Source organism: Cydia pomonella, chromosome 25 (assembly GCF_033807575.1).
Source record: "Cydia pomonella isolate Wapato2018A chromosome 25, ilCydPomo1, whole genome shotgun sequence".
Taxonomy (NCBI): domain Eukaryota; kingdom Metazoa; phylum Arthropoda; class Insecta; order Lepidoptera; family Tortricidae; genus Cydia; species Cydia pomonella.
The window spans coordinates 691,232-706,701 of NC_084727.1; the positions used below are offsets into that span (position 1 = coordinate 691,232).

Consider the following 15,470-nt stretch of genomic DNA (forward strand, 5'->3'; position numbering starts at 1 on the left):
TTACACGTCACGTGTTTTGTTGTGCATGGTAGGTTTTGCCATCTCGTGGGCTACATTGGAACAATAAACATCACATTTACGCCTCGCGCCAAAAATCTGACGGCTCCTGTGTAGGGAATGCAATCTTGATCTTGCAAGATCAAGATTCCACCAAGATCTTGAGTGATTTTCCAAGATTCAATCTTGAAGGCCATCGATCTTGAATTTTGAAATCCCTTTCGCGATCTTGGCAAAATAGACCAAGATTGTAACAAGATTTCAAGATTTTCAGACAGATCGCGCGTGAAACGTCATACGTGTTCATACCAACAGGCCTTGAAAGCAATGAAAGCATGTAATGAATTGCAACCCAAAGCGCTGATTTCTGACAAAATTGACGCAATTTTGAAAAAAGAAATGAATCTTTACGAATACGGAGGAGAACGGGGGCAATATCTAAAGTTCGCTTTTAACAGCCTTTTAACTTTCGTCCCAACTAGCGTGGAGGCAGAAAGGGCCTTTTCAGCCGCGGGCTATTTAGCCACTGATATACGGTGCCGATTGGGTGATGACACTTTAAGTGTATTATGCTTCTTGAGAAGCTATTTTCAAAATGTTTAATGTTTTTTGCTCTTAATTTCATTTATAGGTTATACTAATTATGATCTCATTGCATTGTTGGCAAGAAACAATCAACATTTTAATGATTAAAATAAAATAAATGCAATAATGTATTGCATTTATTATTATAGTCACTAAAATCTTGATTGTTTCTTGTTAATTTTTGAAATAAACGTTGATTATTGTGTTCATGGAAAGTTGTTTACTTTGAAAAGTATACTCAATTATATAAAATAATCCAAAAATACTGGTTACTCTCAATTTACAGAATTTGACTCAAAAATAACGCCTTTTTTAATTATTCTGCTCAATCTGGAATAATCCCGATAATCTTGATTCGAGACCAAGATCTTGACCCGAATCTTGACAAGATCTTGAACTGACCAATCTTGATTCCGAAAAGAGACTCCAAGATCTTGAATGGTCAATCTTGGCCCAAGATTGCATTCCCTACTCCTGTGCTGCCTCCTACAGTTCATGCACGCTCCCTATACACGGAGAGCTAGTAGAATCAGAACAAAATAAGTTGGCAGCAATTTTGACAGCCCTGACAGTGCAAGTTAACGTCAAACTTCTATGAAATGACCTTTACTCAACACTTGCACAGGCTGGACTGTCAAAATCTTTGCCAACTTAGCTCGATCCGACTCTAGACATTTTGGCCTATCATACCCTAACTCAGCACTGCAAGTCTGGCTGGGGGTAGCGGGGCTAAATCAACCCCTAAGCGCCAATTATATCCACCCTTTCCGGATTTCGGTCGTGATAATCGTTTTCCGTTTCACGGAATATCAGCACATCGTCAATAACAATATTTGAAGTGTAAGTAATTAATACTTTTCATCACACTTGCTCGAAAAGTTCTTATTTCATGCAGGTGTACTGAAGGACAAAGGCCTATTTTGTTCCCGCGGGAGTTATAGATTGTGAAAAAAAAACTAGTTGAGTTTTACTTTTAAAATACTGCATGACATTTATAATTAAATATTTTTGTTTATGTTTAAAATCAAATAATTTGATTCATTTAACAGCCGTTTAAAATATTTTTACATAATTTTCAATCGTGGCTGAATGCCGAATAGGTCTGTGCCCTCGATCCTAACCTGTCAAGAAAATACAAAATGGCGGACGAATGTTTAATATGCCACAGAATTATTTCGTTTAAAATTTAGTTGTTTCTTCGCAAGTGTGATGAAAAACATTGGGTATAACTCCGGGGGTAAGAATATTGCAAACTCGGGTCTTTAATTCCCTCCAGCCTGCGGCTGTCGGGAATTACCACTCTAGTAACCTAATTTTCACTTACCCCCATCGTTGTACAATGTACTGTCTCTAAATGCCAAAAATGTTCAATTTTTGATATTTTTGCATATGAATCACTTTTATACATTTCAAATATTGTAAACGATGTGCTGATATTTGGTGAAACGGAAAAATATTATTTCACGGACCCGAAATTGGGTCTGATTTCAGACCTGATAATGTGTGGATGTAATTGGCACTTTAGATTTTTATAAAGATTTTTTTTGTACAAAAAATGTTCTTGTCTGTAATTTTTACAAGTGAAAATTAAATATCTAAATAAAAAATAAAATAAAAAAATATTAAGTATAGGACATTATTACACAAATTGACTAAGTCCCACAGTAAGCTCAATAAGGCTTGTGTTGACTTGTTGAGGGTACTTAGACAACGATATATATAATATATAAATACTTAAATACATAGAAAACACTCATGACTCAGGAACAAATATCCATGATCATCACACGAATAAATGCCCTTGCCAGGATTTGAACCCGGGATCATCGGCTTCGTAGGCAGGGTCACTACCCACTAGGCCAAACTGGTCGTCAAAATAGTCATAAAAATAAGCCAGACGATTTGGACGCCAGAACTAAGTATTACAAATTATCATACAGGTTGGAAAGAATACACAACATCAATTATAAGTAGGAAATGCAAACCAAGATGGCGGACGAGGAAGCAAAACTTCCGTAAGATATAAATACTTGCAGAAATAAGACAAAGAAACAAACCAGTCGGGTCGTGTTGCCGGGTTGTAGGGCGAGTAGATAAATAAAAAACCGGACAAGTGGGAGTCGGACTCGACCACCGAGGGTTCCGTACTTCTTTGTATTTGTAGTTATAGCGGCAACAGATATACATCATCTGTAAAAGTTCAAGTATTTCAACCTTCGAGCAACACCGGCTTCCAACACGTCGGAAATTTAAATTGTCTAGCTATCACGGTTCATGAGATACAGTCTAGTGAAAGACGGACAGACAGACAGACGGATGGACAGCGGAGTCTTACTAATAAGGTCCCGTTTTACCCTTTGGGTACGGAACCCTAAAAACTAATATTGTAGGATAGGACATCCTTATTATATAATAAATAATAATTACATAGAAAATAGGAAAATACCCATGACGTGGCTAAACTAATTTAATAACAAAACTTCCGTTAGTACCCGTTTTCATATAAAATATCTGGGAGACCGATCTTTGCTCGGAAAACATATTGAAACTCAAAAATGCGCGTTTTCCCAGAGGTAAGACCTAGCTAGATCGATTTTTCGCCCCGAAAACCCCCCCATATAGTAAATTTCATCGAAATCGTTAGAGCCGTTTCCGAAATTCACGAAATAAATAAATAATTTAAAGGTATAAGATAAATAAATAAAATATATACCTACAAACATTTCACGGGCCGAACTCCTTATAAAGTTGAATTGTCATGGGTAGGTAAGGTATTAAATATCGATATAGTCGAAGTGCCAAAAGTACACACTACCTTAATATACGGGCAATAAGGTTGTGTATACATATTTTTGGCACTTTGTCCGTGTTCATATATAACACCTTGACTGCACTGTACCATCATTCGGGCGTGAGAGCTATTACAGTTCAAGTCATATCGAACGCGTTCAAATCATGTTCGAATTGGAATCGCACCGCACGGGTCGATCGTCCAACGACCTTGGTCGGCTGGCAACCAACGCCGTCGGATTGAGGTCGCCGTCGACACGCCCTGACGCCGCCATTTTGAATCGGTCGGCGGCGCGCACACGACATGACGACCGTCGAGCGAGACGTTTTGAAGGAGTTTATTCAGGTGAATATTGAAATTTTCGTTTTCTTTTTTATTTACTGTTTTTTTTTTGTATAAAAATATTAAAATGACAATCCGGTTGACCTATTTACTAACCGATCTTACTGTTTTTGTATAGATTTTGTAAGAAAATGACAGGTCGGTTTGACAAATGCGGCAGTAGAATAGGGTTGCCATAACTGTGGGGACGTGGCATAGATGGTAGTGTCGCATAGATGTGTTGTACGCGTGCGCCGTGAGGAACAGAACATACACAATGCGACAAAATTAAAAACACGTTTTAACATTCCTGACAACGTACCAAACATAACCTACGTAATTTGGCCGGGTTATTTGTTGCCCACCATAAACCATACTAAATTTACGGTCTGGAGTAAAAAAATTTTAAGACAAGTGACAAGGACAAACAATAATAACGCTTTCTCTGCTACTCTTACTGAACTGAAAGATACATGAGACCATCCCTTTCTGTCAGAGCGTAGTCATATCTCTCTTCCATAATAGTGCGACAGTGACAGTTGCGTTTCGTTCGCTACGGAGCAACGATTTGCATGTTGGCTACGCACCCTGGACTAGACAATACAGACGACTGCTAAGTTTATAATGAGTTTTTATGTAATGTTTTAACATGTAATTTTAGTTATTCCATATTTTTGCAATGATTACAATATCAATAGACTGACTCTACTTAACACATTCGCTACCAACGTTTTTGTAGCGCTAAGCTCATAGCCGATCCCAGCGTTTTCCCGCTTTGTAGAGGAAAGCGACTACGAACAGAGAACCCGCCGAGCGGGTTCCCGGTACTCAATGTGTTAGGTATTACATATACCTAACACTGTAACACACACCTACATATTTCAAAGGCTTAAGTTTGAGTTAATTTGTAGTTTGAGCCCTAAAATTTGAGTTAATTTTCATTTACTATAGTAGTGGTTTTTGGGTTGTCATTCATTTGACCTTTTTGTGACCGCAACCGCCAATAGCGGTCAAATGGAAACGTCGCGTCGTTAGGTATCAGGGGCGGGAGGGGCCTACCGCGAAAACCGAAATTCGCCAATTGCGGGGATCTTTCTCTTTTACTCTTACTAAGTTAAATAGTGGTATTTATTTAAATATAGCAATATGTCTATATATATGTAGTAATATCAATATCATTTGTGTAACATTGTAATAGTACATTACGATACAAGTGCGAAAAATAGGAAATTCGAAACGAGTGGCGATAAATTAAAACACGACCGAAGGGAGTGTTTTAAATCGACACGAGTTGCGAATTACCTATTCGCACATGTATCGTACAACGTTTTACAGTACATATGGCCCTTTAAATGTTCGACACAGTAACGTAATATGCTACTTCTCGCACTAGTGCTATAAAGTAGCCCCATATGTACTGTAAATAACTTTATTAAATCCGCCATTTGTACTTATTTTTATTATGCAACAAAGTTTAAATAAAAAAAAAAATATTACGTAATACCTACAGTGACAGAGAAAAATGGCCGCAATTGACGAACTTCGATTTTCGCGGTTACAGCCCTACTTCTCTAATCGCTCTAGCATATTTGACAGTTATAGTCTGTTCTTTTATTCCTACATGATTAAATCTGTTCACTACATGATAGGAAGTAAACAATAAATAAAATCTAGTCACTACTAATCCACTCAAACATTTAAAAATTGCATTATGAGCTTCGAGGTGACTGTTAATCTTACAATAAAATCGCTTTTAATTATTACAAATATTGTGTTTGACCTGGATGCTAACTTTCTAAATGCCTCAAAATGGTGTTACTTGTCTATATAAGTAACTCCCAATAGTTTATTTTCGGTTAGTACCGGTTGTAGCACATCACTATTTATGAGACGTAAAAAACCAGCAACACATGAAATGTCATTTTAGTCTACGGGATAAAAAAATAGACTATAGAGACACATCATTTAAATTTTCGATTTTCGCGGTGGACCGATGGACCCTAAAATTTGACTATAGATAGATAGATAATACTCTTTATTGGCACACTATATTATAGGGACTTATGGCTAATTTTATTTTTGTTATATCCCAATTTTCACGATATTTTAATCTAATATTAGTTGCAAATGTGCAAGTTAATTGTACATAATTAATTCATAATTATAAGGTAAAAGTACTAGTGCTCGACGCTGCACTAGTTACCGACATGGGCACTTTATGTCATAGAAATATAGGTTAAATTTGAACAACGAAGATTTTTCTGTATTCAAACTTAATACTTGTCACTTTGACATAAAGTGCCCATGTCGAGTACTAGTGCAGCGTCGAGCACTAGTACATCTACCTTATTAATTGAACCAGGGATCGGCAACCTTTTTTTTGTTTAATATTATTATTTTCTCTCATCTTAGATTCTTTATTTACATTTATTTATTTATCTTGTATGTGTAATCTCAGAGATGAAGTTATCGGTACAAAACATATGATATGATTCAATACAGAAAGTGCTATTACCACATTCGTAACTTCTGATAAGATTCATGAGTGTCGTATTGTGCTCCTCTATAGCTAAATATGAATTTACAAATAGATAAACTTTATTGCTATGGAATAAGGTTTACTTGTAACAATACATTATTTTGCACATTCTCAGATAGCGAAAGATCAAGTAATTTGACCCCTGAATTTATGATATCTGTTTTAATTGGAAGTCTAGATGTTTCTCAATTTTCTTATCGATCGTATCAACATGATAAGAAAGTTATCAGCAAAGGTTATTGATATGTTTTGACCGTTATATATTGTTGCTATCGCAATTATTTCATAAGATTATGTTTTTTCTACTCCTCTATTGTTATCTGTCATGAATACATTCATAAACACTAATATAAAAGCTTACATAATACGGTTAAAGAAAAGTCTATAATAATGTCTTATTCCTCATAACAGCACTTGTGCTTTAATAGTTATTTATGATACAAGTGCGAAAAATAGAAAATTCGTAACGATTGGCGATAAATTAAAACACGACCGATGGGAGTGTTTTAAATCGACACGGGTTGTGAATTATCTATTCACACATGTATCGTACAACGTTTTACTGGACATATAACCCTTAAAATTTTGACATAGTTACATAATGTGCTAATTTATGCACTTGTGCGGAAAAATAGCACCATATGTACTGTAAAATCGCTAAAACGATACTACGTTTAATGGCTACCAACCTAACAAAATGAAAATTAATATAGTTTTCAAACTAATTGCATTGCTGCCACGAGTGAACGTCAATTAAAGTTCACCATAGACAACGTTTTTTTAGGGTTCCGTACCCAAAGGGTAAAACGGGACCCTATTGCTAAGACTTCGCTATCCGTCCGTCTGTCACCAGGCTGTATCTCATGAACCGTAATAGCTAAGACAGTTGAAATTTTCACAGATGATGTATTTCTGTTGCCGCTATAACAACAAATGGGTGAATCAACTTTTTTTGTTTTGTTATCCTGTCCCGTTGTCCAAGGGACAACAGTGGCACAGTTTGTTTGAAGAGACGTTGTATGCCGTTCTATTAACATGCTTAGTAGGGCGCCCATTATGGACATTGGTTATAACGACCACAAAAACGCAAGTTCAATACATTTAAGTACCATAAAATCAGTATTTCAATGAACTTTTATCCCCTGGACAACTAATCGTAACCATGGCAACGAGTGACGCTAAAAAGTTGATTCTCCCAAATACTAAAAAGTACGGAACCCTCGGTGAGCGAGTCCGACTCGCACTTGTCCGGTTTTTTCATTTAGACGTATCCCGCGCTTATGAAGTTTATATAATTAAATTTTGCATTTATTTAATATATTCATTCCCATACATTTAGTACGACGACTCACCCCTCAAAGAACGTCGGTATCGTAAGAGATAAAACTGCTTGATATTCATTATTTCGTTCGCCATCTCACTATCTGAAGGTTGTCTGGAAGAGATCGCTGTTTAGCGATAAGTCCGCCTGTTGTTACCTACCAATGTGTATATGTAATCAATTTCTGTATCTGTTTTTTATGTAGTGTGCAATAAAGAATTTTATTATTATTATTATTATTTGCACAAATAAACTGTAATAAAATACATAAGTGGATAAAATAAAACGATTCATGAATCAGCGAAAAAAAAAGTAGGCTGTTTTATACATTTTGGCTGTCTGACCTTGAAATTTTCTATGGGAGAGTAATTTTTTTTCGCGATTCCGTGGTTGATCCCATATTAAAAGTTTTAGGTGACTAAATAAACATTAAATAAATATTATAGGACATTATTACACAAATTGACTAAATCCCACAGTAAGCTCAATAAGGCTTGTGTTGAGGGTACTCGTACTTAGACAACGATATATATAATATATAAATATTTATAAATAGTTAAATACATAGAAATCACCCATGACTCAGGAACAAATATCCATGCTCATCACACGAATAAATGCCCTTACCAGGATTTGAACCCGGGACCATCGGCTTCGTAGGCAGGGTCACTACCCACTAGGCCAAACTGGTCGTCAAACATTCTGTATAAGTAACTTTATTTCGGAGTAATAATTACTATTTAAAGTTGTTAGTTACATACATAAATCTACGTTAAAATAATGTAAACAATATGAAAAGAAATATTTATCCTTAGTACTAAAAACTAAACTAAATCTAAGAAGTACGCTACCCGTTTGTTTAATACTCGTAATAAGTGATTCATGGGACGTTAATAATAAACTGTTGTGCCTTATTGCAGTCACAATTTCAGGGCTACTTTCGAATGATTTCAAGATTTAACTGGATACGTTTTCATTAGGCATACCATGACAACCCGTGCCTATGGGACATAACCTCCGAACTGTACAAGAACAAGGAAATGAAACAGACAGCGTGGGGCGAGCTGACCAAGATCCTCAAGAAACTGGACGAAGATGCCAACGTCAGCTCCGCTAAGAAGAAGGTAATTGTCGAGGTGTAAATAGGTTTTTATATTTTTTATACATATTGTCTATGTCCATTTGACGTCTTCTATGTATAATTCTTTTATTTTATAGTTGTCATTAAAATCTAGACTGGAAAGCTTGGTTGTTTCGTTCTGCTCTCCTAAGCTATCCTAAATTATATCTATTAATGTCCACAATTCCCGGACAGTAATAATAACAATAAAGCAGGGCAGCTGTGGCGAGCTGTCGGGGAAGTCACTACCTGAGTGCTCCTTGTCACCCAGGAGGTTGGGACAGGGCCCTCTGCCTCTGGCTTGCCTTTGCCAGCCGTCCAGAGGGGAACTGCAAGAGCCATATTCGAGGATAAGTGTAGTAATACAATAAGCGGCGAGTTATATGTGTAAAGTCCAATGACAACTCTTCATTTGCAACCAAGCATGGTCCTCATACAATTGTTATAAGTAGGGTTACAGTATTTTATTAGTATTGGAGTTAGTGGGCCTTTGAGTGCCAAGTCGACCAGGCAGTGGTCTATTGTGACAGCCCTTTAAAGTTCATCACTGATGCCCGTTGAATCCAGGAAATTCCAGATTCTTTGGACCGTAATGTTCTGTAGCTGTACCCCATAGAGTTACAGTATCTCACGGATTCTGATAACGGCATTACGAATCGTTTATTGTAAAAATTATTATTTTGTAACAACTATTTTAATATACATTATCATTTGTTTTAAGGTGGATAATTTGAGGTCGGCGTATTTCCGGGAAGTGAGGAAGGTTGGTACTAACTGCAAAACGTTTAACTATCATCAGTAACAACTGTAATTACGATATTTATGATATCATTGTAAACTGCACTGTAAAAAAAACCTTTATTAGGCCTACATTACATAGGTATAATCTACCCTTTTCATATCGCCTCTGGTATGCGGTTTCTAACACAATAGTCTATCTAATTATCTACGATCTTTGACGACCTTTCTGGCCTACTGGGTAGTGACCTAGTGACTCTGCCTATGAAGCCTGCTCTGCCTATGAAGTTCAAAACCTGCAAAGGGCACTTATTTGTGTGATGAGCACGGATATTTGTTCCTGAGTCATGGGTATTTTCTATGTATTTAAGTATATATCGTTGTCTAAGTACCTACACCACAAGCCTTATTGAGCTTCCTGTGGGATTTAGTTAATATGTGTAATAATGTCCTATTAATAACTTTTTTGTTATCTATAGAAACTCGAAATAGCTCAGCTTACTAAAAACTATCAATTACTATAATTTTAGGTGCGAGCGTCCAAGCTCAAGGCGAGAGACGAGAAGGACGTATTCCACCCGAACCTGTGGTACTACAAGCTGATGTGCTTCTTGGGTCCCAGCAGTCGGTCATCACAGCAGCCTATGTCATACACTTCAGACCCACTTGAATGTGATAACAAGCAAGATTCCAGTAGCGATGAGGTAGATTAATAGATCAGTTTTTTCACTTAAGTTTACTCTCTTGATGATGGTCTTCTTCTAGTTAAGATTTATAATGTTAGCTATGAAACTAACGCTGGTCTTCCGTAGGGTCCATTCGGGAACCTACCTTTTTGGTCTTAATCCCTAAATATTTTCCAGGAATTAATAGAAACCCCAGCAACAAGAAGAAAACCAAGCCACTCTCAAGGCATCGCCCGAAAAAAAAGAAGAGCAATATCAATAAGTAGGACACAGACTTTCGTAGAGCCTTTACAGTATTGCGAACCAAAGTACCCAGAATCTGTTAAAAACTTAGAACAAAAAACAAAGGAGCCTAATTACTTCGGAGTATACGTAGGCGAGCAATTAGAACAGGTATCGAAATTTCAAAGAACTGTAGCGGAAAAATTGATATCTGAAGTTTTATTTCTGGCCAAAACGGAGAATTTGAGCTACGACTCGAAGATCGAAACTTCTTCGAAGAGGGACTCATCTGACGGTCTGGAGCCGGAGTATGTCATGATCTCGTCTCCACGGATGGTAGAGGAACAGGAAGAGAAGGATTCTTGCGAGTCGACTTTGTTAAAGGAATTGTTGACTGTGGGAAAGAAATAGGAATTAAAAATTGATTAAGATTGTGACAAGTTCTAGAAGAGATCAGAAAAGGCTGGAATTAAAGGCTTTGAAGCGGAAACTAGTTCACTTCATGCTTGCTTTTCTGCAACTAATGAAAGAAAGAGTGAGATGACAGATCTTAAACTTTTTCAATGCCCTCTTGCTGCAAGCAGGACGGTGAATTCAAGAGGTTCGGAAACCTTTGTGGTTAATTTTTCTAGCGCTCAAGATTTCATATCCAAGAATTATTTCTTGAGCATAAAGTAAAAAGCTCAAGCTTTAAATGTGATGAGTATAAAGATTATAATTAATAAGTAATTTAAGTGATTGATGTTATTTAATGTTAAAATTAAACTATGTTGATAAGCCGACATGTTTTAATACAAAATTCGGTAAATCGCCACCAATAGTTTCCACCCGGTCGCCGATAAGCTTGTAGTTTTATAAAACTTTTTAACAAAAATATTACCAAAAGCGCCATACATGTACCTATAACATTTGAAGAGTTCCCTCGATTTCTCAAAGATCCCATCACGAGACCTCGACTTGGTGCCAACGGGACCATCTCGGGGTTATACCCGTTCGATTAAAAAAAAAATTTGAAAATCGGTTCACGATTCTCGGAAATATCGAGTAACATACATACAAAAAAATATCTGTCAAATTAAGAACCTCCTCCTTTCTTGAAGTCGGTTAAAAATGAGAGCGTAACTACGATTGTATGGGAGCAAGATGAAATTATCACTACACCTTATAAAACGAAGTCCCTCGCCGCGTCTGTCTGTATGTATGTTTGCGATAAACTCAAAAACTACTGAACGGATTTTCATGCGGTTTTCACTTATTAATAGAGTAATTCTTGACAAAGTTTTAGGGTGTATAATTTGTTGAGGTTTACCCGTGCGAAGCCGGGCGGGTCGATATTATTATGAGCACTAGGAGACCCGGACGTCTATGTCTACCTTACGTGGACAAAGTTGCGGGCAGAAGCTGTCATAAAATCGTTGACAAATTCATGTGTACCTTCATTCCCCGCATCGCCGCGCCAGCCCAGTTGGCGACGGGCGTTCCGGGTTCTATTCCCGGACTCGGACTACATAACATTGCTGGGCAAAAACATAGAGCTATGTGACATTTTGAATAATAAGGTCGATTGATATATAAGATCGATTTCTGAATCGAGTTGTAAAACAATAAGCACCACTGACATATCAACCATGAAGTAAAGTAGAAATAAATTTATGTTGGCATTGTTAGCAGGTGTTTTAGGTACCGTCAGCATCAAAAGCATTCTGTCACAGCTTATCAAAAAACAGCAGCCAAATAACACTAGACCCTACTCATAGTGTTGTGTTCCTGCCGGTGAGTAAGGTTGCCAGAGCTCAACGAGGGGGGGCGGGTTTAGGGTTGGCAACGCGCATGTAACTCCTCTGGAGTTGCAGGCGTACATAGGCTACGGAGACTGCTTACCATCAGGCGGGCAGTATGCTTGTTTGCCACCGACCTAGTATAAAGCAAAATTTGATGGTTTTATATGTAGAACGATTAAGCCTGTAAGTGTGAAAGATATAGTTTTGAATGTGAATTTTAGAGATTTATCTATATTTGAAAAAGTTATCCCGAATATCAGATACTTTTGGCGCGTTGTTTCATCCGCTACTTTTGATGCTGACTGTACTACTTACAGCAGTTCATAAAATAATAAAATTATACCCTAGAAGGGTATTGCAAATGTACATTTAAAACAAATACCCTTCGCTTGAAAACGGTAAAATATGATCTCATTAACCACAGAAAGTTTTAAACACTAATGCATAAATCAGAACAAACAGTGAGATGCGAAACTGGGCGCGGACAATGATATTATAACTCAAGAAAGGCGTTCCAATGTTTCCAAACCTTCCAAAATTGAAGCGCTTACCTTGTAGTATAAACAAGTTGCCTTTATAGACCACGAGCCAGATTTCCATGATCAATCGCCTCCCGGACGAAAATTCGTATAGTGGTTAACGGCTATGTATGATGCACCCTTGTGAACGTTAGCTGCCGCTCCGTTGGTGGGTTGAGGAATGGCAGTCATCGAAACACCTAAAAACAAATGTAGTCATCGCTTTCCGTTTGATAATTTGTCATATGATCAAAAAAAAACATCAGCCGGTAACATCGCGGTGGTAAGAACGTCAGCTGGTCGCATGAACATGTAAAAAATAAGCACTTTACCTGTTTATGATAGTAATATAACAAAATGATGTAACTTTTCATGTAGCATTCCATTAGGCGTTTCAAATAAACGGCGTTTCAATTTACGCATTGCTCATACTTTGCGGATATAAAGTTGTAAGGCGTGTATTTTTTCATGTGATTAGCTGACGGTCTTTCCACAGCGATACAACCGGCTGACGGTTTTTTCAAATTCATGATAGCATTTAAACTATCATCTGACAAAGTATCAGCCGGGAGGCGATGACTGACAATATATGCTCCTGGCCCGCGGTCTATTAGTTGCGCCCGCGCCTATGCACGCGAGAAATGTGGACTTGCTAACGAGCTCTCGCCCACCGAAAGAGACAAGCTTATGTCTAACAACGAATATGACAAAGATGAATGGAGTGCTAACATTAATAGAAGGTAACAGGTTTCTTCTTAGGTACATAAGAAAATAATGAAGTAGTTTTTGATGTGCTCCTTATGTATGAGTATAACAGTATAACCTATCTATAAGTTATTTATCATCACCATCATTCATCATCATTCGCTTGCCCTTATCCCATTCATTTGGGGTCGGCGCAGCATGTCTTTTCCTTCCATATCTTTCTGTCACCCGTCATCTCATCGTTCACACGCGTTCGTTTCATGTCATCTCTCACAAAAGTTATTTATCATTGGGATTGGGTGGGTTATTTGGGGGTGGGATTGGGTGGATTGGAGATTGAGGCGTACATAGGCCACGGAAACTGCTTACCATCAGGCGGGCCCTATGCTTGTTTGCCGCCGACGTGGTATTAAAATAAAATAAAATAAAAACGTTGATTTTCTTAAATTTATTTCTAGGTTATATGACCAAGTTTAAAAAGGGGAGCAAAAATCTTTTTTTTTTATAGTAAGCTCGAAGAAAAAAAGGTTGCGAACACCTGGAATAAAGAGATCGAGGGAGCAAAACAGTATAATATCCTAATACCAGTACCTAATACCATATGCATCGAAATAAAGAATAGGTACAAGAAAGTGACATCTTCTTTACTGCCTAAGTAATTAAAAATAGAAATAGCCTTGTATCAAGTCCCGAAGTGAGGTAATGGTAAACCTAGGCGGGATTTAGGCTTATTTTTTTTGGAATTGAGGCATAAGTTTTATGAATTTGCAAAAAGCAAGAAAACAAAATTATTTTGTAGTATTTTGTGAGAAAGATTGTACAGTTTTATATATTTTCGATAAAAGTTGCAGTACCGTAAAATGGGGTGAGTAGGGACAAAACGGAAATTCAAACCTCGAGAAAACTTAGGAGGGATTTCCTACTAAGGTGAGTTGAAAATTGTTGGATTGACACTATGGGATTATGAACATTATAATAGCTTGATTTGTTATTAGAATATATAATTTACGCAGCAGTAGCCTGTAAAAACCAGCTCACCCCTCTGACATCCCTCCTCACCCCATTCATAACCCAACTGCCCTCGTAATCCCTACTCACCCCATTTTACAGTAGTAATAAGGATACAACTGAAAGAAATAGGGGTGACTTCATCAGGATTTTTTTATTTCACTTATAGAAATTAAAATAGATTTCCGGAAAAACCATATCATTGCTCATATCTTGCTCACGGGCACCTTGTATATTTTTTTCTGCTCAGAAAGTGTCATATTTAAAATAAAAAATGGTTCAGAGTAACTTCGTTTTACGGTAGTTTGCGGGAGGAGGAACCTTACATGACAAAATCAAATAGAATTTTGGACTATAACGGAATAAAAGAAGGTGGATCCTACTCATAGTGTTGTGTTCCTGCCGGTGAGTAAGGTTGCCAGAGCTCAACGAAGGGAGGGAGGGGGTTAGGGTCGGCAACGCGCATGTAACTCATCTGGAGTTGCAGGCGTACATAGGCTACGGATACTGCTTACCATCAGGCGGGCCGTATGCGTGTTTGCCACCGACGTAGTATGAAAAAAAAGGTTCCAAATTCAAAACTGCAAAAACGACTCTAGGTTTAGGAAAGAGGTTATGTCGTATGTCTACACTTAGACTTAATGGTTTATGTCCCCTTTACATATATTTTGTTCTGTTTTACATAATAAAATTCAAGGTTATATAATACCTAAACTCATGGATTTATTTTGGGTTCCATTACTTCCATTCCATATGGAATCTATTCAAATAAGCCCCACGGGAACCTGGTCAATGGGTTTTCAGATGGAAAATAACTACCGCTTGGTATGACATACAGGTACCTATTGTGCATAAGATACCTGCTATAAGCTACCTAACCCATTGATAATACCATAATACATTTTTAGCTTTGAATTTCTTCACAATCCTAGCGATACAGGCCAACCGTCAAAACATGGCCACCGAAGTAATCTGCGACTAATATCACCTTATCGCCTTATAATACAGTCCATTATTGTTAAAACCAAATAAAACATAAATTTGTTGCTACTTATAGGCCTATCAATGATACTGCATTTGATAACTAACTTATTGCTACAGCAATAGAGTCTTTTATAGCTTGAGTTGTTCGTAATTT

The 15,470-nt window shown here is 37.3% G+C and overlaps 2 protein-coding genes across 3 annotated transcripts in view; one reads left to right on the forward strand and one right to left on the reverse strand.

Moving 5' to 3' along the window:
- The window catches only part of LOC133531515 (uncharacterized), an 87,797-nt gene that overhangs the window by 47,419 nt on the left and 24,908 nt on the right, over positions 1-15,470 (reverse strand). The gene's annotated exons all lie outside the window — the stretch shown is intronic.
- LOC133531513 (uncharacterized) overlaps positions 1-15,470 on the forward strand; it is a 68,144-nt gene that overhangs the window by 44,066 nt on the left and 8,608 nt on the right. Inside the window, exons 3-6 of one of the 2 annotated variants that reach the window (XM_061869776.1) lie at positions 8,535-8,678; positions 9,396-9,437; positions 9,943-10,116; positions 10,276-11,099. In XM_061869776.1, the coding sequence (XP_061725760.1) occupies positions 8,535-8,678; positions 9,396-9,437; positions 9,943-10,116; positions 10,276-10,731 (816 nt within the window). In that variant the 3' untranslated portion in view covers positions 10,732-11,099. Of the gene's footprint in view, positions 1-3,487; positions 3,719-8,534; positions 8,679-9,395; positions 9,438-9,942; positions 10,117-10,275; positions 11,100-15,470 lie in introns of those variants that run through there. The other variant, XM_061869774.1, reaches the window with a different exon arrangement.